Source organism: Equus quagga, chromosome 15, assembly GCF_021613505.1.
Source record: "Equus quagga isolate Etosha38 chromosome 15, UCLA_HA_Equagga_1.0, whole genome shotgun sequence".
Taxonomy (NCBI): domain Eukaryota; kingdom Metazoa; phylum Chordata; class Mammalia; order Perissodactyla; family Equidae; genus Equus; species Equus quagga.
In genome coordinates this window covers 48,720,613-48,746,887 of record NC_060281.1, presented here as the reverse complement: position 1 = coordinate 48,746,887, position 26,275 = coordinate 48,720,613, and the positions used below count along the sequence as shown (strand labels likewise).

At 43.3% G+C, this 26,275-nt stretch overlaps 1 protein-coding gene and 1 long non-coding RNA gene across 3 annotated transcripts in view; one reads left to right on the top strand and one right to left on the bottom strand.

Moving 5' to 3' along the window:
- DTNBP1 (dystrobrevin binding protein 1) overlaps positions 1-2,272 on the bottom strand; it is a 118,329-nt gene extending 116,057 nt beyond the window's left edge. Inside the window, exon 1 of one of the 2 annotated variants that reach the window (XM_046641243.1) lies at positions 2,111-2,272. In XM_046641243.1, the coding sequence (XP_046497199.1) occupies positions 2,111-2,166 (56 nt within the window). In that variant the 5' untranslated portion in view covers positions 2,167-2,272. The remainder of the gene's footprint in view (positions 1-2,110) is intronic. The other variant, XM_046641241.1, reaches the window with a different exon arrangement.
- Positions 1,363-26,275, top strand: part of LOC124227331 (uncharacterized) — a 129,578-nt gene continuing 104,665 nt past the window's right edge. The window contains exon 1 of the long non-coding RNA XR_006885452.1: positions 1,363-1,733. This is a non-coding gene — a long non-coding RNA (uncharacterized LOC124227331). The remainder of the gene's footprint in view (positions 1,734-26,275) is intronic.

The window sequence follows — 26,275 nt, the reverse complement described above, 5'->3', positions numbered from 1 at the left end:
CTCAGCGCCTTCATGCAATATACACCTGTACTGGGTTTAATTTCATCTTTTCTCAGCAAGGCAAAATATTCAATTACGTAAAATAGCTGAATATGGAAGAGTTTACTAAAATGAATTAAGTGGGGTTTTTTTTCATGGTAAGAATTGCATAGGAATTTGTGCACCTGACTGAAGTGAACATCAGAGTTTAGAGCTGCCAGTCACCCGGAAGACAGACATCACTTGGAGACGAGTTATTTCTCTGTCAGGTGACAGGCTACTGGCACACACTGAAGTCCAGGGGTCTGTCAGCTGAGAGTGACCTGTACAAGGAGGAAGCCAACAAAGGGTCTAAATGGAATGAAAGCCCTCTCGGGATGTCTAATCCCAAACTGACGCCAGTCTACGGAATCTTCAAGAAGTCACGTCAGTTTCCAAGGGGTTCTAACCAGATCCCTTCAACACTCTCCCTAACTAAACACTAAACTCAGGTTATCCAGATGTGTCAGGAAGTTTTGGGTCCACAGTCCATATTCCTAGGTAAATCTAGCCTTGTAAAGCAAAGGTCAGGACTATGAATGGGTTCCGAGGCAAGCACACGACCTAGAAATAGAGTAACTACCAGCAGAAGGACTGTTATCCTATCAAGGATTCCCTGAAGTAATGATAGCGGAGGTTTACCAGATGGGTTTATCTATGCCCATCCTCACGCTACAAGTGGATCGTCCCAGTATCACACCAAAATTTTTCAATTCAGTAATTTACACTCTGAAAAGAAGTTACTTTTTAAATTTAAAGGGGGAAAGAATGCAAGCATGCAACACACCACGAATGAATGACTCCTACAGCATCTATAATTAATATTCTTGAGAATACCAAACTAGAACTATCAAAAATACTTTACATGTGGTAAACGCTCAAGTATTTCCCAGTTTGTCACGACTCCGCACCCAAAAGGCAAACAACATAAACATTTTTATCCCATGCGATAAAATTTCAGCTAACATCTTTCTCATTACAAATTTAAAACAGTATGATTGAGATGTCCTCATATTCAGAGCATTCTCCAAAGGATCTGTAAGCTAAAGGTGACAGATCCTTTATAAAGGGCGACACCCTTTCTAAAGTAATGAAAAAATTAATATGAAATATGCAGAGTAGGAACAATAGTGACATAGTGCTTACTGCGTGTTTTACATATTAATTCATTAATCCTCACAATAACCCTATGAGATAAGTACCATCTTTATCCCCATTGTAGAGTCGCGGAAAGTGAGGCAAAACAATTCAAGGAAATTGCAAAAACACGTCTGCTTAAGTGGTAGAGACGAGAACCCAGGCAGTCTGGCGCCAGTTTCTACGCCGGTGGTTCCCAGTCTTCACTGCACAATGCAATCGCCTGGGGGGTCTTCAAAACGCCATCCCGCGTTTGATTTAACTGGTTTGGGCTGCGACCCGGGCATCGGGATTGTTAAAAGGTTCCCGGGTGGTTCTAAGTAAAGTTTGGGATCGGCCTGGGCTGTGGTCTTAACCACTGGGTATTCAGAGAGCATTACTGGACTGCTGTTTTTCTTGCCGAAGTTTCCTCACCGAGGCGTTAAAGGGGCAAAGGTGGAGAGAAAGCAAAAGAGGAAGAGGCGAGCGGGAGAGCCAGACACGACCGGCTGGTTCCGGCCCGGCCGGGGAGGCTGCGGCGCCGGCGGCCTTCGCACGGGGAGGAGGCGCGGGCCCCGCTAAGCGCCGCGGCCCGAGGGGTAAGGGGCTCGGCGGGGCTCGGGGTGCAGGGCCGCCGTCCCGCGGGGGGCGGAAGCGGGGCGCGCGCTCGCCCCTCACGTGACTCCCCTGCTCGGTGCCGGGAGGGGTCCGCGCATCCCCAGCGCCCTCCGCTGCGTTCCCAGCCACCCCTCGGCCCGGGGCGAGACTCAGCGCAGCCTGTCGGGACCTAAGTTACTTCGCGCCGCCCGCCCCACGCCGCGAAGTTCGTTACTTTCCTCGGCCGGGCGGGGCGGGGCGCGGGATGGGACAGGACTGGACCAGCGCGCGGAGAGGGAGGCGGCGTCCCGTGCGGCCGCCGGCTCCTCGGCCCGGCCCAGCCCCCCGGGTCCCTTTCCGTCCCCCACGGCATACCCACCCGGAGGTGAAATCCTGCTGCACGCTCAGCAGCCGCTCGCGCAGGGTCTCCAGCATCGCGGCCGCGCCCCCGCACCTGTCACCCGCGCGCCCCTCACACTCGCGCCCGGCCCCGCCCCCGGCTCGGCCCGCGCCCCCGCGCCGCAGCCCCTTCCGCGTTCCCGCCCCCCGCTCGCGCGCTCTCGCCCCGCCCCGCCCCCTCCGCGCCAGGCCCGCGCAGGCGCAGTGGGCAGCGCCGGGCTCGGGCTGCGGAAAAGGGGCGGTCCTTGCCTGCCTGCTGAGAAGGCGAGAGACTGATGCTTTTTTGCAACCCGAGCCAGGCTGTCTCGTTTTTCACTTTAAAATAGAAGTGGCAGCGTGAAAGAATGTTTGAAGTCGAGGGCTTTTTTGAGTGCAGCGTTGGTTTTTACGGTTTGAAAGAGAGTTGGATCAATTACTTGCATTGTGTGCTCCTCCCTGTAGCAAACTGTTTCGCGGACGCTGGGTCCAGGATCTGACCCCACTGGCTTTGACCTTGGTGGAGGTGGTTAATCATTCTGAGCCTTGGTTTCTTCGTTTATAAAATGGCAGTAATAATCAACTATTTAACATCCTTACTTTCCGTTCTCTTTTCACCCTACCCCATCATGTCTATTGTACCCTTCACACCAACGGAGGTCGCCTTTGTCGAGTCACCAGTGACCACCGTATTGCCTATACCGTTTGTTATTTGCCTGCCCTGATTTTTTTCTCGACCTCTCAATGGCTCTTAAGGCAGTTCCTTATCCGATTCTTAAAGAAACGTTCTTCTCTTGCCTCCAAGGACACCATACTTCCACTCTACCTTCCTCTCCACCCCTTCTCCTATTTTCCTCTTTCAACAGCTGCTCCCAAAGCTACATTTCTAGCCTCCTGCCCTTCTCCATAGATGCTGTCTCCCTGGGTTATCCTATCCATTACCATGCTGTAAATTCTATGGAGGCACCAATGACACCCAAATCTCTTATCTTCAGTCTTGTCCTACCACTCCCCTACCCCCGGCCCCTGCCCTTCTCCAATTTATACCAGTCGCTTACTCAATGAGGCATCTCAAACCCAACATACCGCTAATTGAAAAGTCCGTTGCATACTAACCTAACCAGCTCATCCCCCAGTCTTTTCCGTTTCAGTAAATGGCACCACCATCCACCAAGTTGCTCAAGTTAAGCCAACTGAAATCACCCTAGTTCCTCTCTTTTCCTCATCCTCCATGTTTAATCCATCAAGTCCAGTCAACTCTATTTCAGAAATACTGCTGGAACTTGTTCCCCTTCCTCCATCTTCATTATAATCGTCCTAGTTGAAGGCACTACCATCTTGCACCAGGAGCCCTGGCAGGTCTCTCTGATCTTACTCTTTTGCCATCCACACCCCTGTAATCCATCCTTGACACAGCAGCCAAAGAGAATTATTTAAAAGACCAATCAGATTGAAGCCAAGTACCTGAGGGTTACTGTGGATATTTAATAAGAACAAGGTGTTTGGGCCTTGATCCCAACACAGACATAGATGAATCTGTCAATTTGCTGTTTTCTTGTTGAACCTGAGGGTTGACTCAGGGGTCTCAAAGACTTGTGAGTTTGTTTTGCAGAAGAAAGAAAATGCTTTTGGGGAAGTTGCAATCCCCGGATGACCAGCCCCCACCTGCCGCTGATGCCCAAAAGGTCAGATTGCCCAAGGGCTTCTCTGGAGTAAAAGATTACCCCTTTGTTTCTCTGAATCTTCTCCTGCCAAGCCCCTCAGCTCTATAAAACCCTCCTGCTTTCTTCTCTCGTTAAGGCAGATTTGAGAGGACCTATCCTCCCATCTTCTTGTTTTGGCCAAGTTGAATGAAGCTTTCTGCATCTCCAAGCACAGATGTCTCAGTGTTTGGCTGACTGGGCCATTGGACACATGCACTTGAGATTAAGAAGTTTGGTATAAAGATCATGTTGCTCTCCTGCTTAAAATCCTTCATTTGCTTCCTGTACAGAATAAAATTCAAACTTCTTACTTGGGTTACAAAGTCCTAGAATTTGTACCCTTCCTAATACTCTATCCAAAGCAAGTACTATTTGCCGATCATATCCTTGACATTTAAGCCATACTAACTTGGTGTGTGTGTGTGTGTGTTTCTTGAAAATTCCAGGTTCATTTCCACCTTGAGGGCTTTTCACAAGCTTTTCTCCAAACTGTCCCATGGCTGGCTCCTTCCTGGCATTCAGGTCTTAGCTTACATATCATCCGCTTAGACAGGCCTTCCCTGATCATTCGAGTTACCACCCCAGTCACTTTCTATATATACCCTGTTTCTCAACTTAGTGCATGTTACTAGCTGATAATTTATTTAATAATTGTTTAATTAAGAAAAAATTGTTAATTAATTTACACATTTATTTTAAAACCAGGGCTGGGACTGGTGTGAGGCAGATAAGGCATCCATCTCAGGTGCAAGATTTAGGAGGCAGCCGAAAAGCTCAGTAATCAAGATGAATAATATTTTAAAGAAATATTTAAAAGTCCAAAATTAGTGAAAAAAACCTTTGAACAAAATACCAAATTTTAAATAAAGACAGATCTGATGGGGCTGGAATTGAATGAGGTGGGTGAGGTGGCTGCATGAGGACAGGCCCAGACATAAACTGCCTTGTCTGTCTTATTTAACTCTCTATCCCAGCATGTAAAACAGTGAATGACATGTAATAAACAATCAATAAATATCGATTGTTTTGTTGTAGGAATTAAATAAGATAAAATACTTGGCTTATGGTTGGAGGCAACACCTCTTTCCCACTGCTGATGTTTTCTTCCATTTGCAGGAAGCTCCTCCATAGTGTAACACTCTGGGCCTTTCCTGGTGGAGAGGTGACTGCTGATTAGTAAGCTAGGGAATAAGGAGCCTGGCCTTGGCCCCACCCTCTCTTCCTTCAGTGTGGACTTCCAGTGCTGCATCTTGAGGTGTTTTATGAACACCACCAGTGGCTGGGTGGGCAAGTCTTAACCTAAGGTTTAGTAATAAGAGTTCTTCTTACCCATGAATATAAGCCATGTGCTTCATCAGCCTTACCAGAAATAAAAGGGATATTTTGGCTGCTTTACGCTGATGCTATTGTCTTGTATCTCAGTTGGTTCACACAAGTAAGAGAGAGGGGTGCTGTTAATTGAGCCCTCCTCCACCTTCCAGAAACAATACCTGGTACAGAGTAAGTGATCAAATGATCAAATCTATAAAGATAGATGCCTCAGTTTCTAGTAGATTTGGAAACTGCACTGGGAAATAATAAATCTTATTTATTTCATTCAGTTAAACTCCTCTACTCATAAGCTTTCAATTTACTAAGTTTCATGGACTCTAACAAAGGACTAAATCAGAGCAAAAAGACTCTGCATGTCACTAAAAAATAGCTGTATTTGCTGTGCCCAATCACTTCTGTCTTGACCATTGCACTGTTTATTAGTCTATGGCATGTTTGTGCTTTGCTTTCAGGTGTTTTATGAATATTCTTAACCTCATCATGTCTGATAAATCCCAAACAGTGAAAGTTCTATAAGTGCTAATAAAAAGAGACAATCTATTGTAAAGAAACAAAAGTAAATTGTAAAAAATGAAAACAGAGAAAAAATTACTGTTGCACCTGAGTTGTTTTGTAGGAATGATTAAGGATCAAGAGTTGAAGCACGTGACGTGTTGATTTAAGAAACAGTAATCAGCTAGAAACTAGGAAGATTGACTGGCAAAATGAAAAAACAAAGTTTTTAAGTAGAATTGGAGAACCAACATCAATTTTGGAGGCTATTGACCTAATCTTAATTCAGTTGGTTGAGAGTTGATCTGAGAACATATTAGTTAAGCACAGAGAAAGCTTTGGTGATAATTACGTTTGGGGCAAGCACCAAAGCTGCTAAGAAGCCCTTATGATGGTGTTTCCCTGGACCAACAGCATGAGCATCACCTGGGAGCTTGTTGCAAATGCAGAATCTCAGGCCTCACCTGAGACCTACTGAATCACCGTCTGAATTTTAACAAGATCCCCAGGTGATTCATATTTAACTCCTGAGAAGCACTGCTCTAGGACGCTCACTAAGGAAAGGGGGTTCCTGGTCTCAGTAGATTCTTTCAGTAGACAAAGTGATAAATGAAGATTTGGTGGAATTGGAACCAAAAGAAAGATACTATAAAAGAAGAAGATATAGAATCCAGAAGATTTCACACCACTTTATTGGCCAAGGTCTTTTAGAGTAATTGAAAGGCATTGTCACCATTTGAGTTACAGAGACTTTAGATTTGGAAAGGTATCCATGGTGTGTTGTTATTAACTTATTTATAATTTTTAAAAGCTAAGATGGAAATATTTTTGATATCTTTAATTATTAAGATTTAACTATTAAGAGTTTAAAGATGCCAAAAGAAACCATTGAAAAGCTGTGTTTCTTGTGAAGCAATGAGTAGTTCTAAGAATAAGGGAAGATATATAAAGCTGGAAAGATGACATCAGCATGGCATTTTGAAAAGGAAAGCAGAGACAGAAACCAGAGAGGTGGAGGAGGGGAATTCCAAAATGCAGCGGCAAAGATCAGAGCCTGGTTGAAGAAGAACATAAGAGGCAGGGCCTGGCGTAGGCTGTCAAAATCTGGAGACAGAAGCCAATAGCCCAAGAAGGCATGCACTATCTGGAGTGACACTTCGGACAGCAAAGTTGGGAATGAGTATTTTCACCATGAGCCAAATTAAAGAACAGTAAGAGACATCTGAGCTGCATCTATTGGTGTTTTGAAATTTTATCACACTATAATAAAATGTAATCAGGCAGCTAACCTCGTCTTTTTTGCTCAGATTAAAAAAAAAGGTACTATACAGTGCATTAGAGGAGGAAACATCTTTTATTTTTGTTAATCTATGTTCGGATCTATATGATATATGAAATATTCATAAACAACCAAGTGACTCCATTCGTCAAAGTGTAGGGACCCTAATGAGTAGAGGAGACCACATCCTGTACTCCCACAGATAAATGATTTCCCCTAGGGAAAGTATATCTCAGAAACTGCATCTTCTGAACCACTATAGGTAGAAATCTCTTTGAGTGAGAGCACTTAATAACAAACTGAAATTTTTAAATAAGAATTAGTAGCCAGGCCAAAATCAGTAGAAGGAAGGAAATAATAAAAATTAGAGTGGAAATAAATGGAATAGAAACTAAAAAGACAGTAGAAAAGATCAATGAAACTAAAACAGCTAGTTCTTTAAAAAGATAAGCAAAATTGAGAAAGCTTTAGCTAGACACACCGAGAAAAAAGAAAGAAGGCTCAAATAAAATCAGAAAGGAAAGAGGAGAAATTACAACGGATACCACAGAAATACAAAGGATTATAAGAGAATACTATGAAAAGCTATACACCAATACATTGAATACCCTAGAAGAAATGGATAAATTCTTAGAATTATACAACTTTCCAAGACTGAATCAAGAAGAAATAGAGGGGCCAGCCCCACGGCCAAGTGGTTAAGTTCGCACGCTCTGCTTCTGTTTCGCCAGTTTGGATCCTGGGTGTGGACATGGCACTGCTAATCAAGCCATGCTGAGGTGGCATCCCACATGCCACAACTAGAAGGACCCACAACTAAAAGAAAAATATACCACTATGTACTGGGGAGCTTTGGGGAGAAAAAGGAAAAATAAAATCTTAAAAAAAAAAAAGAAGAAGAAATAGAGAATCTGAATAGACTGATCACTAGTAAGGAGGTGAAAATCAAAAACCTCCCCAAAAACAAAAGTCCAAGACCAGACGACTTCCCCAGTGAATTCTACCAAACATTCAAAGAAGATTTAATACTTATCCTTCTCAAACTATTCCAAAAACACTGAAGAGGAAAGGATGTTTCCTAACTCATCCTACGAAGTCAACATTACCCTGATATCAAAACCAGACAAGGACAACAAAAAAATGGAAAATTATAGGCCAATATCACTGACTAACATAGATGCAAAAATTCTCAACAAAATATTAGCAAATCAAATACAACAATACATTAAAAGAATCATATACCATAATCAAGTGGGATTTATTCCAGGGATGCAAGGATCGTTCAACATCCACAAATCAATCAGCATAATATACCATATTAACAAAACAAAGAATGAAAATCACATGATCATCTCCATAGATGCAGAGAAAGCACTCAACAAGATTCAGTATCCATTTATGATAAAAACTCTGAATAAAATGGGTATAGAAGGGAAGTACCTCAACATAGTAAAGGCTATATATGACAAAACCACAGCTACCATCATACTCAATGGTGAAAAACTAAAAGCTATCCCTTTAAGAACAGGAACAAGACAAGGATGACCATTTTCACCACTATTATTTAACATAATTTTGGAAGTCCTAGCCAGAGCAAATAGGCAAGAAAAGAAATAAAAGTGATCCAAATTAGAAAGGAAAAAGTAAAACTGTCACTATTTGCAGATGACATGATAATATATATATAGAAAACCCTAAAAAATCCACCAAAAAACTATTAGAAATAATAAATAAAGTAAAATTGCAGGATACAAAATCAACATATAAAAATCAGTTGTGTTTCTATACACTAACAACAAAATATCAGAAAGAGAAATCAAGAGTACAATCCCATTTACAATCTCAACAAAAAGATCAAAATACCTACAAATAAATTTAACCAAAGCGGTGAAAGACTTGTACACTGAAAACTACAAAACATTGTTGAAAGAAATCAAAGAAGACACAAATAAATGGAAAGATATTTCATGCTCACGGATTGGAAGAATTAATATAGTTAAAATAGCCATACTTCCTAAAGCAATCTACAGATTCCATGCAATCCCTATCAAAGTCCCATTAACATTTTGTTCATAGAAATAGAACAAAGAATCCTAATATTTATATGGAACAACAAAAGATGCCAAATAGCCAAAGGAATCCTGAGAAAAAAGAAGAAAGCTGGAGGCATCACACTCCCTGACTTCAAAATATACTACAAAACTATAGTAACCAAAACAGCATGGTACTGGCACAAAAATAGATACAGAAGTCAATGCAACAGAATTGAGAACCCAGAAATAAACCCACACATTTATGGACAGCTAATTTTGAACAAAGGAGCCAAGAACATACAATGGAGAAAAGTAAGTCTCTTCAATAAATGGTGTTGGGAAAACTGGACAGCCACAGGTAAAAAATGAAAGTAGAGGGTCCAGCCCTGTGGCCTAGTGGTTAAGTTTGGTGCACTCCACTTGGGCAGTCTGGGTTCATGAGTTTGGATCTCAGGTACAGACCTACACTACTGGTCAGCCATAGTGAGGTGGCAACCCACATATAAACTGGAGAAAGATTGGCATAGATGTTAGATGTTAGCTCAGGGCTAATCTTCCTCAGCAAAAAAAGAAAGAAAGAAAAAAAAAAGTAGACCGTTATCTTACACCATACACAAAAATTAACTCAAAATGAACTGAAGACTTGAAGGTAAGACCTGAAACCAGAAAACTCCTGGAAGAAAACATAGGCAGTATCCTCTTTGACATCATAGGTCTTAGCAGTATCTTTTTGAATATCATACCTCTTCAGGCAAAGGAAACAAACTAAAAAATAAATGGGACTACATCAGACCAAAAAGCTTCTGCACAGCAAAGGAAACCATTGACAAAACAAAAAGACAATCTAACAATTGGAAGAAGATATTTGAAAATCCTATATCTGATAAGCAGTTAATATCCAAAATATATAAAGAACTCATACAACTCAACAAAAAAACAGATCAAAAAATGGGCAGAGGATACGAACAGACATTTTTCCAAAGAAGATATACAGATGGGAAATAGGCACATGAAAAGATGTTCAACATCACTAATTATTAGGGAATTGCAAGTCAAAACTATAATGAGATATCACCCCACACCTGTCACAATGGCTGTTATTAAAAAGACAGGAAATAAGTGTTGGAGAGGATGGGGAGGAAAGGGAATCCTCATACATTGCGGGTGGGAATGTAAACTGGTGCAGCCACTATGGAAAACGGTATGGAGATTCCTCAGAAAATTAAAAATGGAACTACCATATGATTCAGCTATACCACTTCTGGGTATTTATCCAAAGAACATGAAAACAGGAATTTGGAAAGACATATGCACCCCTACGTTCAGTGCAGCATTATTTACAATAGCCAAGACTTGGAAGCAACCTAAATGCCCACTAATGGATGAATGGATAAAGAAGATGTGGTGAACACACACACACACATACGCATGCAATGGAATACTTAGCCATAAGAAAGATGAAACCTTGCCATTTGTGACAATGTGGATGGACCTTCAGGATATTATGCTAGGCGAAATAATTCAAATGGAGAAAGCCAAATACCGTGTGATTTCACTGGATATGTGGAAGATAAAACAACAACAAACAAACAGAGAGACAGAGAATAGAATGGTGGAAGGGGAAAGGGGGAGAGCGAAAGGGGTAAAAGGGCACATGATACCGTGATAGATGGTAATTAGATTTTTGGTGGTGAACATGATAGAGTCTATGCAGAAACTGAAACATGATTTGGAATTTTTTTTTTAAAGATTTTCTTTTTTCCTTTTTCTCCCCAAAGCCCCCCGGTACATAGTTGTGTATTCTTCGTTGTGGGTCCTTCTAGTTGTGGCATGTGGGACGCTGCCTCAGCGTGGTTTGATGAGCAGTGCCATGTCCGCGCCCAGGATTCCAACCAACGAAACACTGGGCCGCCCGCAGCGGAGCGCGAGAACTCAACCACCAAGCCACGGGGCCAGCCCCCATGATTTGGAATTTATATAATGTTATAAACCAATGTTACCTCAATAAAAAAATTTTTTTTAAAGAAATCAAGAAAAAAGAATTAGCAGCAAAAAAAAAAGATTAAGAAAATTATTACCTATAAGCTTAATATAGGTGGGGGAGAAAACGTGCTATAATTGATAACGGTTGAGGAGAAGCGCAACTATTAGGTGCCAGCATCCTAAGAGTTCCTTTCTGCCCACAGGAGTTGTCCCTGTCAGTGGAAACTGATACTGCGAGTGTCTCGCAGGAAACTATGGAGACCTTTAAATGCCCTTAAGTCGACTGCACTTTAGAATCACTTGGGGATCGTCTAAAAAATACCAATTCCTGGGGCCAACCCCCAGGGAGTCTGATTTCACTGGTCTGAGGCCACGCCTCCTCATCCACACCGTTTAAAAAGCTTCCCAAGCCGGGCAACAACTGAGCTGAGCGTCTGGACCTGAACCGCCCTACAGGGAAAGGCAGCGGAAGCTCTTGCTAGGACAGCAACTATGAGCTCAAATCCACCATCCCGCTCCCCGACTTCAGGACTCCAGGTTGTAGTTCCAACTCCTTCAAACGGGAACCAGCCCCATCACTTTGTAATGTTCGGCGTTGGCGCAGGGATCTGCAGCTTCCGCCTGCCCGAGACTTGGTGCTGGCTGACCCTGAAGGCAGCACTGTGAGAGGGAGGCAAGAGAGCGAGCTGATCCGGGCACCGCACAGGCGGAGGCCGAGACTCTGTCAGGAGTGGAGGTATGCTCAGGCCACCCCAGGGCGTGTGGTCCTTGAGTGAAGATGCGTCCACAGCAAAGGGAGGAAACCTCGGGAACTGCCTGCATCATGAGACTTGGCCAGGCCTCCTGGAACTGGAGGGATCAACAGATGCTCTAGCGCCCTAAGCAGCTCTAGTAGCTGCTATTTCAGAAAAAGTGTCCCTTGGTCTCTCTCGTGGTGATTCCTCCAGCCTCATTTTTTGTGTCTCTGACTCCCTCTGCTTCCAGTTTTCACTCTTTCTAATCTCTCCTCTATCATATGACATCTGCCATCCTGTGGCTTAACGTCTTCTGTCTCCAAGTCTCTTGGTTTCTGCCCTTGCTAGCAACTGTGCCCCTCCCTGGGTGACCAGAAGAAGGCTCTCCGTGTTCTCGCCAGTCCCTCTTTTAACCGAGAATGCGTCAGATAAGCAAAGCTCTTGTAGCAGACCATCTCACGCTATACGGGTCTGCCTGTGGGCCAAGACCCGGTCCTTAGCCCAATCTATGGTGACCAGGTTGCAGGGTCAACTGATACCAAACATGGGCAAGAATTGCTTGTGGCCTTTCTTTTCCCCCTAGGAGGGGACTATGAGGGCTGTTTCTTAGACCCTTGAAAAGGGAAATAAGCCTATAATGGCCAAAGTAGAGACAGTGTACCTGGTGTGTATCTGGTAACGTTTTTGCTTGTGTTGCTTCAACCCAGAGGTTTATATACAGTAAATGGTAAGTTTTCCAACACTGCCTTTATGATATGCTGAGAATCTCAACAAGGGGAGGGGGAGAAAGTAGTTCTTCTGTAAAAAAATGCTGGGTTCCTCTGCTTTAGTGCATTGCCTCTGTTTATACACAGAAGTGGAAGAAAACAGATGTATTTGTTGTCTTAATTAACCGTTTTATATGCCAATGAAAAGCTTGTGGCATATACTGAGGGGTCTGTTCCTCCATTATCAGTTCTGCTCCTGAAGTGAGTCTAATTATTGTGCCTTTGCGATCCTAATTAGCCACCACTCACTTGGTGGTACCTAGCTAGGGAACGCGGCTTTGAGGGAGAATTAAGCTAGTTAACAGAGGACTTTTCATGAAACTTCAACTTTTCTAAATAGTAGAAATATCACAGAAGGAAAAGTACCCAAGAGCAGAAACCCCATTCTTCCCCTCCTGGAGGCCGCCGTGAAGAGGAAACACTGGACTGTAAAGCAGAAAGTAAGATGGGAAGGGGGTACGGGGGCCCATTCCATCTACTGGCTTCCCGCTGCTTCCTAAAATGCATCCCTCGGGCCAGGAAGGCTTGTATCCTCGTGGTTTTCTGCACCATCACCTGCTCAACAAACAAGTATTGAGGCCCTATCTATGCTGGGTACTCTGCTAGATACCAGGGACATAGCAGTGGTATTAATATTATCTTAAATTATTATTATAACGATGATGATGGCTGTTATTTACTGAGAGCTCCCTTGTGCCAGGCAGGATTCTAAGCACTTTGCACCTATTATTTTCCCCATTTTACAGATGAGAAAATAAGGCACCTACCAACCTGTGAAGAACTTCTGGTCTAGAAGTGAGGTGATTAGTGTTTTAAACGTGGCTGTGACAACCCACACGAAGGATGACTAACCTTGACTTTGCTTTGGGAGACAGAGTCACAAAAGGGGGCCTGTTGTTGGGACCCACCTGGGAAATTTAAATCGAGGTCCATCAGCAGAAACTCCCAGAAGGTGCCTGTGATTGGTTGGTAAGGTTGGGGATCTGGCCCAGCATTCCAGGGCCAGCTCCTGGCAAATGGCGCCTGGTTATGTGGAAGCTAGAGCTCCCCTGGGAGGGAGCTGAGCCAGGCTAGCCCTGTTAGGTTGGTCATCCGCGGCACCTCCTCTTTCTAAGATTGGTGAGACCCTAGAGGGAGAGAATAGAGAAGACAGAGAGCCTATCAGTACTGGGAGCAGAGTTGAGCAGGGGAGGAGTGGGCCCATGCCAGGCACCCTTGCACTCTGCCATCTGGAAGGGCATAGAGAGGATAACATGGCCCCTGTCTGGGATCCCACTGTGGAGACTCAGGGTCAGGTAGGAAGAAAACTCCCCTTAGTGGGAACAAGAGGCTTCCCAGTGTGAATGTGAATCAGAGACCTGGGTGGGTGGGGTGTTGAGCCTGATTCTGGGGGTGAAGAAGGATAGGGGGTAGGCTCAGGCTGGGGAATCTGTCCACCCTGTTGGCCAAGCCGACCCGTGCTGCTTCTGCCTTTAGTCACACACAGTGGGTCACCCCCAGGTCATCACCAGCCTCGCTTCCTCACACGCAGAGGACCAAGGCACTGGCTGTACGACTACAAGAGGACAACCAGCATTTTGAGCCACCTACATGGCATCGGGTTCTGAGCAGGGCATCATACAGAGCCCACCAGTGTTCACTTATAGAAATAACCTTCTAGAGTGCCCAGCCCCAGAAAACAGTGCCAAAGCCCCATCTGACTTTTATCTGGTTTGCACCCTGGGCAAGGATTTTCGGAACGAATTGGTCACACTTCTCAAGAGTCTGTAATCATTTTACTAGGAGAAATGGACATAGCAGGGTCCAAATGATGGAGACAGCAAGTCCTCTTGGATTGGGTGTTCTAGGAAGAACCGTTTATGTGGCCTCATACAGGTATGCAGATAAATGCACACAAGCACCCACTGTTCCAGAGGAAGGGTATAATAGAACATTTTGGTAGATGAATCTTAAAGATTGTGGTGAAGAGGTGCACAAATTTTTGAAAAGTCCATGGAGCCTTCTGAAAGGGCAGACATAGACCCTAACCCCTTCCCTTTCTAAGTCATCCAACATCATAAAACATCTCAGATAGGTCAGGGTGGTCTCACTGAGGTCAGGTGACGTAAAGACTTCAGACTAGAGGGACCCAAGGGGAAATCATCTTGGTGGAAAAGGAGAGGGCGAAGGAGGGAGATGAGAGGTTTGTAGGGGTCTCCTGGGTCCACAGCATGGCCTTGAGTCCATTCGGGAAGGGCTATTTTGGGCACAGTGAAGGTTGTGGGGGAGGTGTGGGTGGGGAATGGTCGTGTGTGTCTGTGTGTATATCTGTGTATGTGTGTAAAGAGAGACCTGAGTTACCAAAGACTTTCTCATTGGGAGCCCAGATGATTTTAACATGGAACAACCAATACCTAGTAGTAGTTATCCTTTAGCCTCACGGGGGTGAAACTCAATTGTGGCTTCAGCCAAGAGAAATCAAGTCTGGCTCCTTGAACTAAGATAATCTCTGAATTCTTGGACTTATTATGGAAGGAGGACCCCTACAGAGGGAAGAAAGTCATTCAAGTGATAGATGAGTTGGAGACTGATTTGAATAATAATTTTACCCTAAGCTGGTGAAGCAAGATACCCTGGCATCTTGGAGTCTAGCCTTGAGGGAGCAGTAAGTCAGAAACGTGTTATTGTCCCCATACCCCCTTGTCTGTACTCCTACAGGTAGAGTCTGAGAAACATGGGTCGCACTGACTATTTCATCTTTTTAAAGTGCCTTGTCTACTCTTAGGGAATCATAAGCCATCCTGTCTTCATCTTTTAATATAGAACATAGCCACTAAATGTTTCTAATATCTTATTGCATTTTCACTATTGCAGCCCTAAATCAAATCAGATCTGGGAGCTTGTCCCACAGGCCAAATGGAATTCAGCCAAGGATCAGATCCAGCCTTCAAACTGGTCCTCTTTTCTCTTTTCACTGTCATTTCTTTCTGTTCTTTTTGCATTTGAGACAAATGCATTTCCCCCCAACCCGATGATGTGTAATAAGTGGGAAGAGAGTCTCCATTAACTCTGTATTTCACATCCATTGCTAAGTTTAACCTCTGATGTAAAGTCTCAGGTTCTTTGCCCTAAAAATAGCTAAAGGCTGAAATGGGAGCGGAAGTGAGGGTCAGTGTCAGCTGTGGTTTCAATCATCAGAAATCCACTGATGTTCAACGTCAACAAATTCCCCTTGTCCCACGCGTGCTTTGCCTTCACATTCACTCTATAGGAGGCTGTGTCCAGAGACACCACTGCTCTTCCCAATCAGAATTAACCCACGTTAATGAACACTAGCTAGCAAAACTCAGTGGGTCACTACTCACCCTTTCAAATATTTTGGAAAATTGGTCAATTTTCTCTTGGAAATTTGACCTTATGCAAATTTTTTGGAAAAGAAAACAAATATTAATTATAGGCTTCCTGCCAACAAACCCAATACAACGTGCCTTATCAACTTTTAGTAGAAATGCAAAACTACAATGGTTTATGCTGAATATATTCTGTTGAAATGAAACCTTAAGTTCCAGCGATTAAAATAGCACGTCAGTCTTTTGTTTATTTTTCACAAAACTGAAATTTCCAGCATTCTTAAACCACACACACACACACACACACACACACACGCAAATTATTGAAAGAAACTAAGAAGTGGATTGCAGAAGAATTCCCTGCAATGGCATCCAGCAGGTCTTATACTTTAGACCTAATGGGCTCAAGGAGGTCTGGGTTTTTTTAAACTAAGTTTGTTGCTATTTATTGATATTTTAGTTCTACGTCTTCTATTTTGTGCAGCAATAAAATTAACTTATTCGTTCCCAGATGGTACTTTAAGGGCATAGTTCTTGGTTGAGACTTTACCTTATGTGTTCATTTGACACATAAATGACTGGAGAACTCCACTATTAGTAGCCAATTAGTCATTTTTGGCTTAGTTTCCAAGAGCCATCTCAATTTTCTGACTGTTCTTAATGAAACTCATGATTAGGGAGTGGGAGGGCAGACTAAGGGAAAGAGGAAAGATGTTTTACTTAGCTGAGGCATGGATATAATCCTCTGCAGAAGGCCCTGAAGTCCCCATTCATCCTCCCTGCCCCCTGCAGTGTCCTGACCTGGGCGATCAGACGCCTCTCTTCCCCCTCAGCCTCTGGCTACTGAGGCGCCCTTGCCTGGCAGATGGCGCTGTGATAGAAACACCTCAGAGAAGCTCCCCAAGTCTCTCATTGCCTCCCAGGAGACTGTGAGGTACCCTGGAGTTTGTTAAGCCCTTGTTTATCTGGACTCCACAGAGACACAGGATTTGAGCCAGTTAGTTAATCAGTCAGACTAAATAAAGACGAGAGGCAGACATGATAAAAGCCATTGTGCATCATTAAGGGCTTAACCAAATTACATGCCTGAGAGATGAATGTTTGCTTGATGATGGAACTCCCTAGGCTGGATCGCTCAGAATAAATCCCACCAACAAAATCACGGAGTATAAATGATGCACTACAGACGGTGCCCAATCTATGAAAAAGCCATGCTCCAAAAGTTTATGTCAGTGTTTAGAAACCGAAGACACAGTTTTTTCACAAGGTTATAAATGGTGATTTGGTTGCAAGGCCTTTTCTACAAGTCGGTTTAATCTCCAATGTGGCTGAATGACAACAGGAGCCTGAGTTCTGGGCCCAGGGGTGGGGAGCCACCTTCTCTGGGCAGAGGAAGAGAGAGTGCGACTCCCCCTTCCCTGGGTCCAAGGCCAGCCCTAAGTGCCGTCCTCCACCGTAGAGCCCCCCTTCTCCAGGGCTTTGTCCTTCATCTTCCCTAAGCTCTTGCACTTTACCTGGGTCAGCCCCAACTTCTCTAGGGCACCCAGATCACCACCCTCCTTCGCCACCTCTTTACTCAAACCTGATCCCTCACTGAGACAAACAGGAAAGCAAACAGAAGTAATTAGTTCAAACTCACATTTGATTTTCTAATAGTTCTTTCCTTTCCCTAAGTGCTTAAGTCTTTGAAAAAGGATGCTTCTGTGTTTGGGATTTCACCTGGCTGTAGGAGTTTGGAGGATCCAACGGGGTACAAGATAGTCATAAAGCTATTATTCCCAAGGGTTGCCTCAGACTGTAATGATCCCTCTTTCTCAACTGCCTCTTAGCTTCCTGGGGGCAAAACAAGCCACTTCTGGTTTATCTGGCAATACAGCCATACACTACTGCCCCACTAGACTCCTCCCCCCAATCCATGGCCTGATTATTCTGCCTGCTGAGGCAGGATCCTTAATCTCACTACTAGTATTACTGTTCTTGCATGTCGATACTGACTTTTGTAATAGATACGTGTTGCTTTTGGCAGTCTGCTACCCTTTAACTTTCTTCAGGCAAAAGTACTCATTTGGAGTGTAGGGGAGGAAGGCAATTCCTCTACCCTCTAGGTCCTTCTGGCTGGTCGAAGAATTCAATTGACGTGAGACAGAATAACAGGAGAAAATCAAACAAAGTTTAATAATATGTATACATGAGAGAAACCCAGGAAAGCTGAGTAACTGGCCAGAATGGCCAAAACCGCCAAACCACCACCTTAAATACCACCTTTAGCTAAAGACAAAGGAGGATGCTGGGGGTAGTGGTTTGGGGCTTCAAAGGGGAGGGAGACAATTTACATGGAGATGGACAGTCAGATAGGCCATCTACAGACATGTGACCTGAGAGACACATTTGACATTACACTACAGTTATCTCATGGCATTAGCTCCTTCCTGGAACAGGCCTTCTATCTTAAATTCTTTCAGGCAGTTAGGGGGGGAGGTCAAAGTTTCTTTCGGAGTCTTTTTGTCCTTAAAAATAATCAAGGCAAAGAGACACATTTTGGGGTGGTCAATTCTGATCCCCCACAGGAGGAATTACCCTTCTCCCATTGGATATATTCAAATGGGATTTTGAATCATGGTGGTCATCCTTTCTCTAGCCAACAGGGGGGAAGCTACCCCTGTGAGGCTAATTGCTGTTATTTCTCCTTGAACTTACTGATGAAAGACTGAAAATGGTTGGGATGGTTCAGCCTTTCTAGTAGGGGTGTCCAGGACAAGATCATTTAGTAATTCTGTTACCACACAATGGACACTATCTCCTCACTGCAAGACAAAAGCCAATCGTCAAGAGGCAAGATGGTGGCAGAGAAGGGGCATTTTATTACAGCTTACTAGCAAGAGGGAAGATGGCCGACTAATGGCCAAAAGAACCATCTTAAAGGGGGGCACAGAATCTTGAAGCAGTTATATAGGCCAGTGGGTTATGGGGAGGGGGTTAGGAATGTTGACCCTCTGGTGTTATAGACTGGGAGTCGGCACACCAGATCTTTCAGTTTTCATTGATGATGGCTATCAGCATAGACTCTGTTTGGGGGTCATCACATTCCTAAGGAACTCAAAAGAACAAAGTTATCGTCTTATCGCAGCTGGGAGGTATATGCACTAGCAGGGATCATAAAATCTATAGAACAGGTGGATCTCCTGGAGGGTGCAAATCCAGCTGGGTTAGTTGGGCAGAGGTCATTCAAAGTTACAACATGGTCTCTTAGCTACATGATGGCTTCCCTTTTATCAACCTTGTGTTGAGCCAGTTTCAATTCCTGCTACTGAGACCTCCTGGAGATACCTGGGACTGTCTGTTTTGACTCTGCCCTTCTCCTCTTACCTTCTGTGCCTTAAATCCTTTCAAAAGAATTCCTGTTTGTTCAAGTTGGCCACAGTTAGTTTCTCTTGATTGACACAAAGCACTGTGACTGATAGAGCTCTCTACTCCTTCTCTTGCTCTGTCTGTACCATGAACTTGGGAACAAGATCTCAAAAGGATGACATACTTCTTATCCCACTGAGGTACCTCACTCCTAACCCAGACCTTACCCTAATAAGGCCATGGCTAAACCTAGGAGGCCTTTGGGCCCTTGTGGTGTTTCTGTTGCTTGATTTTTAAAGGTTTGTGGGAAGATCAGTGGAGCCTGGTTTGCCTTCTCCCTGTGAATGGTGAGGAGAGTCTTCCATCTCCTCTTACCCATATTGGAAACCAGTCTCCCCTCGTCCCACTCACTTCTAGCCAGCCATGCTTCTCAGAATTGCCGAGCAGATTTTATTACATTGGTCTCCAAAGCTTTGGTTATACTTGTTCACCCAATTGAATCTGCCATTGGTTGAATCCCTAACAGTATAATAAAATGAATTGAAGAAGTTTAGGATAAGTAGGGTGCTGCTTTGCATCATTTCCCCATGAAGCTGAAGGCAAAATGGTTTGGAGATGCCGCAAATCCAAATCAGTACAAGTTTCATCAGCCTCTGGCTGTAAACATAATGGCTGGTAACCTGCCATTTATTCAGTATATTCACATTACAAACTACAGTACCTGAACTTTTTTAAACTACTGTTAACTTCCTAGAATTCCTAAGTGAGCCTAAGGTGTTTTCTGACCAGCGTGTCTTGTTGCAGTTACAGGCTAGAAATGCTGGGACGCAAAATTCTTTTGGAAATGCCAAGATGCAAAATCAGCCCAAGCTCTGACAGATAGTGTAGGGTAGAGTCAAGAGTCAAACTCAGGTGGTCTGATTTTAGGGCTGAACTGCCTCTCCAAGAAGGGAGGGACTGGTTGTTTTCATACTGAACTTTGTTGGCTTAACGTAGGAGGCTGCCAATCTGACCCAAATTCTCTATTCTTCAGCAAATTAATTATAAAGTATAAGAAACACTTCTAAATTTCCAAAATGGAGAGAAAATGTTTTGGGGTGCTTTGAGTGGACTCTGAGATAGGTGGTCTCCAATGATAACTCCCAATCGACTATGCATCCCAGTTTTCATGCCCTTATGTAGTTTCCTCCCCTTGAGTCTGGGCTGGCCCTCTGACTTGCTGTTAACTTGCAAAAGTGACGCCGGTGTGATTCTGAGGCTATTTCATAAGGAGCCTTGTCGCTTCTACCTGGGTCTCTTGAAATGCTCACTCTGAGGAAGCCAGATACAATGTAAGAAGTCTGGCCACCCTGAGACTGCCATGTTAGGAGGAAGCCCAAAGCCGTCACATAGACCATATGAAGAGAGAGACAGGGTGAGATACTCGGCCAGCCTCCAGCTCTTCCACTCATCCCAACTGAGACACCAGACTGTCCACTTGAGCTTCCAGATGACTCCAGGCCCAGGTGCCACCTGACTGCAATCACACGAGAGACCTCCAAGTGAGACCTGGCCAGGTGAGCTCGGTCAGCCGTAGAACCAGGAGAGGTAATAATAATTATTGTTTCAAGCTACTTCGTTTTGGCATAGTTTGTTAGGCAGCAATAGATATCTGGAACAGACACTGAATAGAAGAGGGCCTAACAAATATTGAGATTTTACTCTGTGGCAGGCCCTTTGCTGTTTTCTTTACATATACCATGGGGTGAAAATTACCAACATGGAACGTTGGTCGATTTGCTGCCACATCACCCTCCCATATCCACAAGGAAAAAGCCTGTGATTTCCAGTTTGATTTAAACTTCCTTCTCTGCCAATGTTCACCTCCCAGAACAATCCACCGGTCTGTCTTCCTCAGAATGCTTTCTCTTTACTTGTGATGCAGAATGGCCAGAGAAACATAGAACCAGAGAGACTGGAGTTGAAGAGAAAGGACTTTTCAAAAGAGGTTAAGTCACCTTTATAATAAGGACTGGGAAAGAGATGGAATGGATAGGTGGGGAATGGGGTGGGAGCAACAGGAAAGGTGAGGAGGAGTGGAGAATGCTCTTTGGCATTGCGGTGAATGAGGAACTCCAGAGACTGGGGATACAGGTGAATTAGGTAGAAGAAGCAAGCAGCTATGAGAAATACTACAATGCTTATGATTGAATTCTTTTTAATGCTGAGAAACTTGAATAAAATTGGAATTGCTTTTCCATGACGTTGAGGCTACAGATTTCCATGTTTCCTTGTCTCTGGCCCTCCTCTGGAACTGGACGACATGGATTGTGGCTTCAGTTAGCGTTACAGGTGTATCATCTCATTTAATCCTTTCGATAGTCTCATGAGGCATGTATTATAGTCCTTGTTCCATAGATTCAGAAACTAAGGCTCATAGAGGTTAAGTAAGTTATTTAAGTTCAAATGTTAGTAAGCAGTAAAGCTGATGTTTAAACCCAGTCCTGTTGACTCTGAAGACCCTGATTTTCCACCTCACATTCTAGAGTCAGCTTCTTGACACTGTAACTTCTCTTCATAATACTGTCTTTTCTTCTGCTCTTGAACCCGCTTCATCTCACATCACAGCGGTGTCACCAGGGATCCTAAGTAGGGTATAAAGTGGGGAGGAGGTGGCAGTGAATATTTGTTTATATGAATTTTACATGTGGGTTAGATATCATGAAAATCAGAGGCAGTCTATATTTTCACTATATTTTGTTAATGTACCATACCCTGAGTTTCTTAACAGTTTCTAAAAGCAGGTTTTTAAAAATGGCACACGTGAATGTCACATAATGTAATTTCTTAAAAGTCAGTCGTGTGTCCTTCATCACATTCATTTTTTTTTATCATCTATTGTCTTTTAAAGCAACTAATCTGATGAAATCTACAAAGAAGATAATATCCTAAAGCTATCTTGGAATGATACCTTTTAACAAAGATGCTTCTGTTTGTTATAAAGCCAGATAAAAAAATACTTGACAAGAAAAGGAGATTGGGTTCTGATTCTTTCTCTCTCTTTTTGATACCAGCAGTTAACCTTTCCTGATCAGCTCCGTATCTATTTCCCTCTAAAAAGAAAGAAAGCTATTTAGCATTCTCCAGGCACATTTGTGTCATAATGCAGGTATGCTTTGGGGTAAGAAATGAGAAATGTTAGTCTGTGATGATGATTCAAAACATTCATCCTGAACTTCCATGACAAAAAAACCCCACAAAAAACGACGACATTGCTTCTAGTGATATTATGAATTTCCTACTTAAAACATAAAATTATGGTATGTGAAAGTTACTCTTTGAACAGGAACACACATATAAAAGCAAATCCTGATTATACAGAAAAGTATGGCCTGGTGTATTGTCACAGTCACCTTTTGGCCGTTTTCACCTCCAGCAGAGCGGAGGCCCCGGGGGAAGGAGGCAGGGAATTTCAAACCAGCCAGTTTGACTGCGTAACAGTCCTGATTTTCTAATTAAAGATCTGGCAGAAAGGCTAAAATAAGAATTGGCAGCTATCTGTGAATTTTAACTATTCGTGTTTTCTCACGCCTGTCTCTAAAATTTTCTGACAGATGTCAGTAATTAAAAAAGAAACGAAGAGAAGTAGTGTTACCCAGCCCTCTGACCCTAAAAGACGTTAACCACACCCTGCTCAGAACAAGTCGACTGTGTTCTCTTTTGCACGGAGGAGGCAGGACAAGCTGGCCTTTGTTTGACCTGGGTTTGAACCCTGGATCTGTCATTTGTAGATGAGCGACTTGGGGCAGTTTCTTTAATGTCTCTGAGACTCTGTGTCCCTGCCTGTGAAATGGAGGTAATAATACCCACCATAGATGATGTTGAGGGAGTTCAAATGACACAATAGGTGACGCTCTGTCTGGTACCGACGCAGACACGGTAAGAGGAGAAGAAGCCACAAGTTCCTTGCTCCACAACCTCAGAGGATAAGGGGAGTCATTCTATCCTGCAGTCTTACGGAAGGTATCTATGCTTATTATTTTCTTAGATTTCCTAGTAAGTGATCATCTTCAAGTGCATAAAAGTGCACTGCACTTGGAGCCAGAGACCAGCCTTTAATTTCAGAGTCCACTTGGGACTCTGACTTTTCTAGACATCAGTCATCACAGGAAAGAAAATATAAACAGCAACTTTCAGCACCACACCACTCATAGGGTTGTTGTAATTATTAATAAGCAATCAATGACCTTTAAATGCTTTGGAGAATTGTTATTATTACCTATAGGGGAAAAACGCTTACCACATAGGAGATTTCTTATGAAACAGTTCCCTGAAGCCTGCAACATTGTTACAATCATATTGTCTAGTGACATTTGACACAGGGCTGTGACCTTTTGAGAGAATAGTTACATTAGAAATGGGAAATGATTTTAAAGCAAATATATAATGTGTTGTGGTGATACTGTTTGCTGTTGGGAACCAGTTTCTTTTGCTCATTGAAACTGTTAAGCTTCCTGAGGCTTGTTCTCTGCTTTGACCACAGGACAGCATGAAGGAAACCTTTCATTCTACCTGCCTATGTTAAAGAAGATCTTCAATGTTTTCATTGAGTTGTGTTGCTGTTAGAGCAGCCCTGCTGTGGTTAGGTCTTAGAGAGAGGCTGCACGGTGGGGAGGGTTGGAGCCAAGCAGATTTGAATTCCCAACAGCTCCATTGCCTATGAGCTGTGTGGCCTCAGGCAAGTCTCTGAGCCACTCTGAGCCTGTTTCTTCAACTGTAAAACAGAGATAATAATACAACATCTTGCAGGAGTTTTGCAAAGATTAAAGTTTTAGATACATAAAGATATAAAATACAGTGCTTGGCATATAATGGGCTCTCATAAATGTTTAGGAGTACACGGAATAGTCACTCATAAATATTGTTCATGAAATGAAAAAATCAAAAGATAAATTATGCTAACACTAACTCACCCACATTATGGATGATTATTTTGGATTCAGGATCATATCTGAAACATCTTTTAACACAGATGCAGGGCAGATAAATTAACAGTCACGTGCCTTGAGAATCTTAAATGTTCCATTTCCTGACTTCTGGTATAAAATTTGTAATACAGTGTAAGTTTTTTGTATGCTCTCTTTTCTTTTCATTTTATTTACTTTTAATGAAGAAGTCAACCCACAGCATCATCTACTGTGTTGGTAATTAGAGCTGCAGGGGGATGGAGCAATAACAATGAAACATTAACTTTAGTTATCAGAGGGAAGCCAGAATCCAGAAACTGAGAGTGATGCTTCCAGAAGTAACTTAGGTTATTAAAGTTGCTGGGGTTTTGTTAAATGGTTATTTAGTTTGGAACTAGTAGGCATTAACCAGAAAGGAAGTATGGCATAGCTAACTCACCCTTTTGCTAAATCAAAACTGGAGAAATTATCTGGGGCATTCAGCTATTCCCTGGAGAACATAGTTATTTCTTAATTACCTAACTAGAAAACTCATGTGCCTCTGGAGAATTCTTAGGAAACATTATAGAGAGTTTATGCAAACTGCAGCCTCTGGTGGCAAATCTCCCACGTGAAGTCAGTTCTCAGGTCTTGCTGCAACGTTTCTCCCTTCCTAGTGTCTCCCCCATCTTGTCCCTTTCTACTACCACTAATCTAGGTAACTTCCTACCTGGCCTCTTTGCCTCCAGTCTCTCCCCACTTTCGCCTCTTACACACTCTGCTGATGGCGTTGTCTTCATAAAGCGCAGCTCTAAACAGACAGACACTTTTAGTGCCTCCCCATGTCCTACAAATGACATGTAAGGCCTTCCACGATTTGACCTCAATTTACATTGAAACCTCATCTCCTAGGTTTCTGTTATCACAGCCCCAATTCCTTAACCTCATGCATTCATTCAACAAACATTTTAAAAGTGTCACAAATCAAGAATGGGATGAATGAGCAAGACAGCCTCCGCTCTCAGGGAGGGCAGAGGCTGGAGACGGGTTAAACATGTAAAAAAAAAAGTTACTGAATAATGTGCTGTTATATTTATTCACTAAAAATCCAATGAATATTTTACAAGTACCTGTCACGAGCCAGGAATGCACAGGGCACAGGGCGGTGGGAGCGTCTAAGGTTTCCTCCAGTCAGCGAAAGCTTCAAAGAGCAAGTGGCATTAACTGAATCTTGAGGGATGAGCACAGGGCATCCAGGTGGAGAACTTCAGACAAGGACAAAGTCCACATTTAGAAAAAACGGCCTGGGAGGGCAAAGCACACGTGGTCTTGCTGGAACGGTTCTTGTGGCTAGAGCACAGCTTTCACATCATTCAGGGCTTGAGTTTGAAGAAAATATCTTTTTCCTGGCCCCAAATCCAGAATGCACACCCTCTCTGTTTAATTCTATTTATCTTCCAGGCTCAGCTTGGGGGCCTCTTCTTCCTAGAGGCCTTTCTTGTTGATCCAGTCCCCAGTTATTTACTCTAATAATGCCTTGTACTATTTTTTTCTAGCACAAATAATTGTAAGTAAATAATTACTTAGGTAATTATTTAATGTTTGTCTCCCCCCCATCCCTTAAAGTTTAAGTGCAGTGAAGGCAGACTTATGTCTGCCAGTTCACATTTATCCCCAGTGCCTAGCGCAGTCCCAGACATGTAGTAGATGACCCAAAATAGATATTTTTGAAGGAATAATGATATGCATTTATGGTCCTTTTATTTTTTGGAGCATGACCATATTACTCTTAAATATTGGGCAAAGCACTCCAGACTCCAGAATGTATTCTTTTTTTTTTTTTTTAAAGATTTTTTTTTTTTCCTTTTTCTCCCCAAAGCCCCCCGGTACATAGTTGTATCTTCTTCGTTGTGGATCCTTCTAGTTGTGGCATGTGGGACGCTGCCTCAGCGTGGTTTGATGAGCAGTGCCATGTCCGCACCCAGGATTCGAACCAATGAAACACTGGGCCGCCTGCAGCGGAGCGCGCGAACTTAACCACTCGGCCACGGGGCCAGCCCCCAGAATGTATTCTTTAGTCTAGTTCCATGGAGACTGTTCTTTGTCCTTGCCCTGTCCCCCCACATCAACACACACACACGTGCGCACACACACACACACACACACTCATAGACCACTATTCATTTTTACATTTGCATCCAGAAGCTAATATTTATGTATTGAGGTGGTGATGACTTGGTCAGG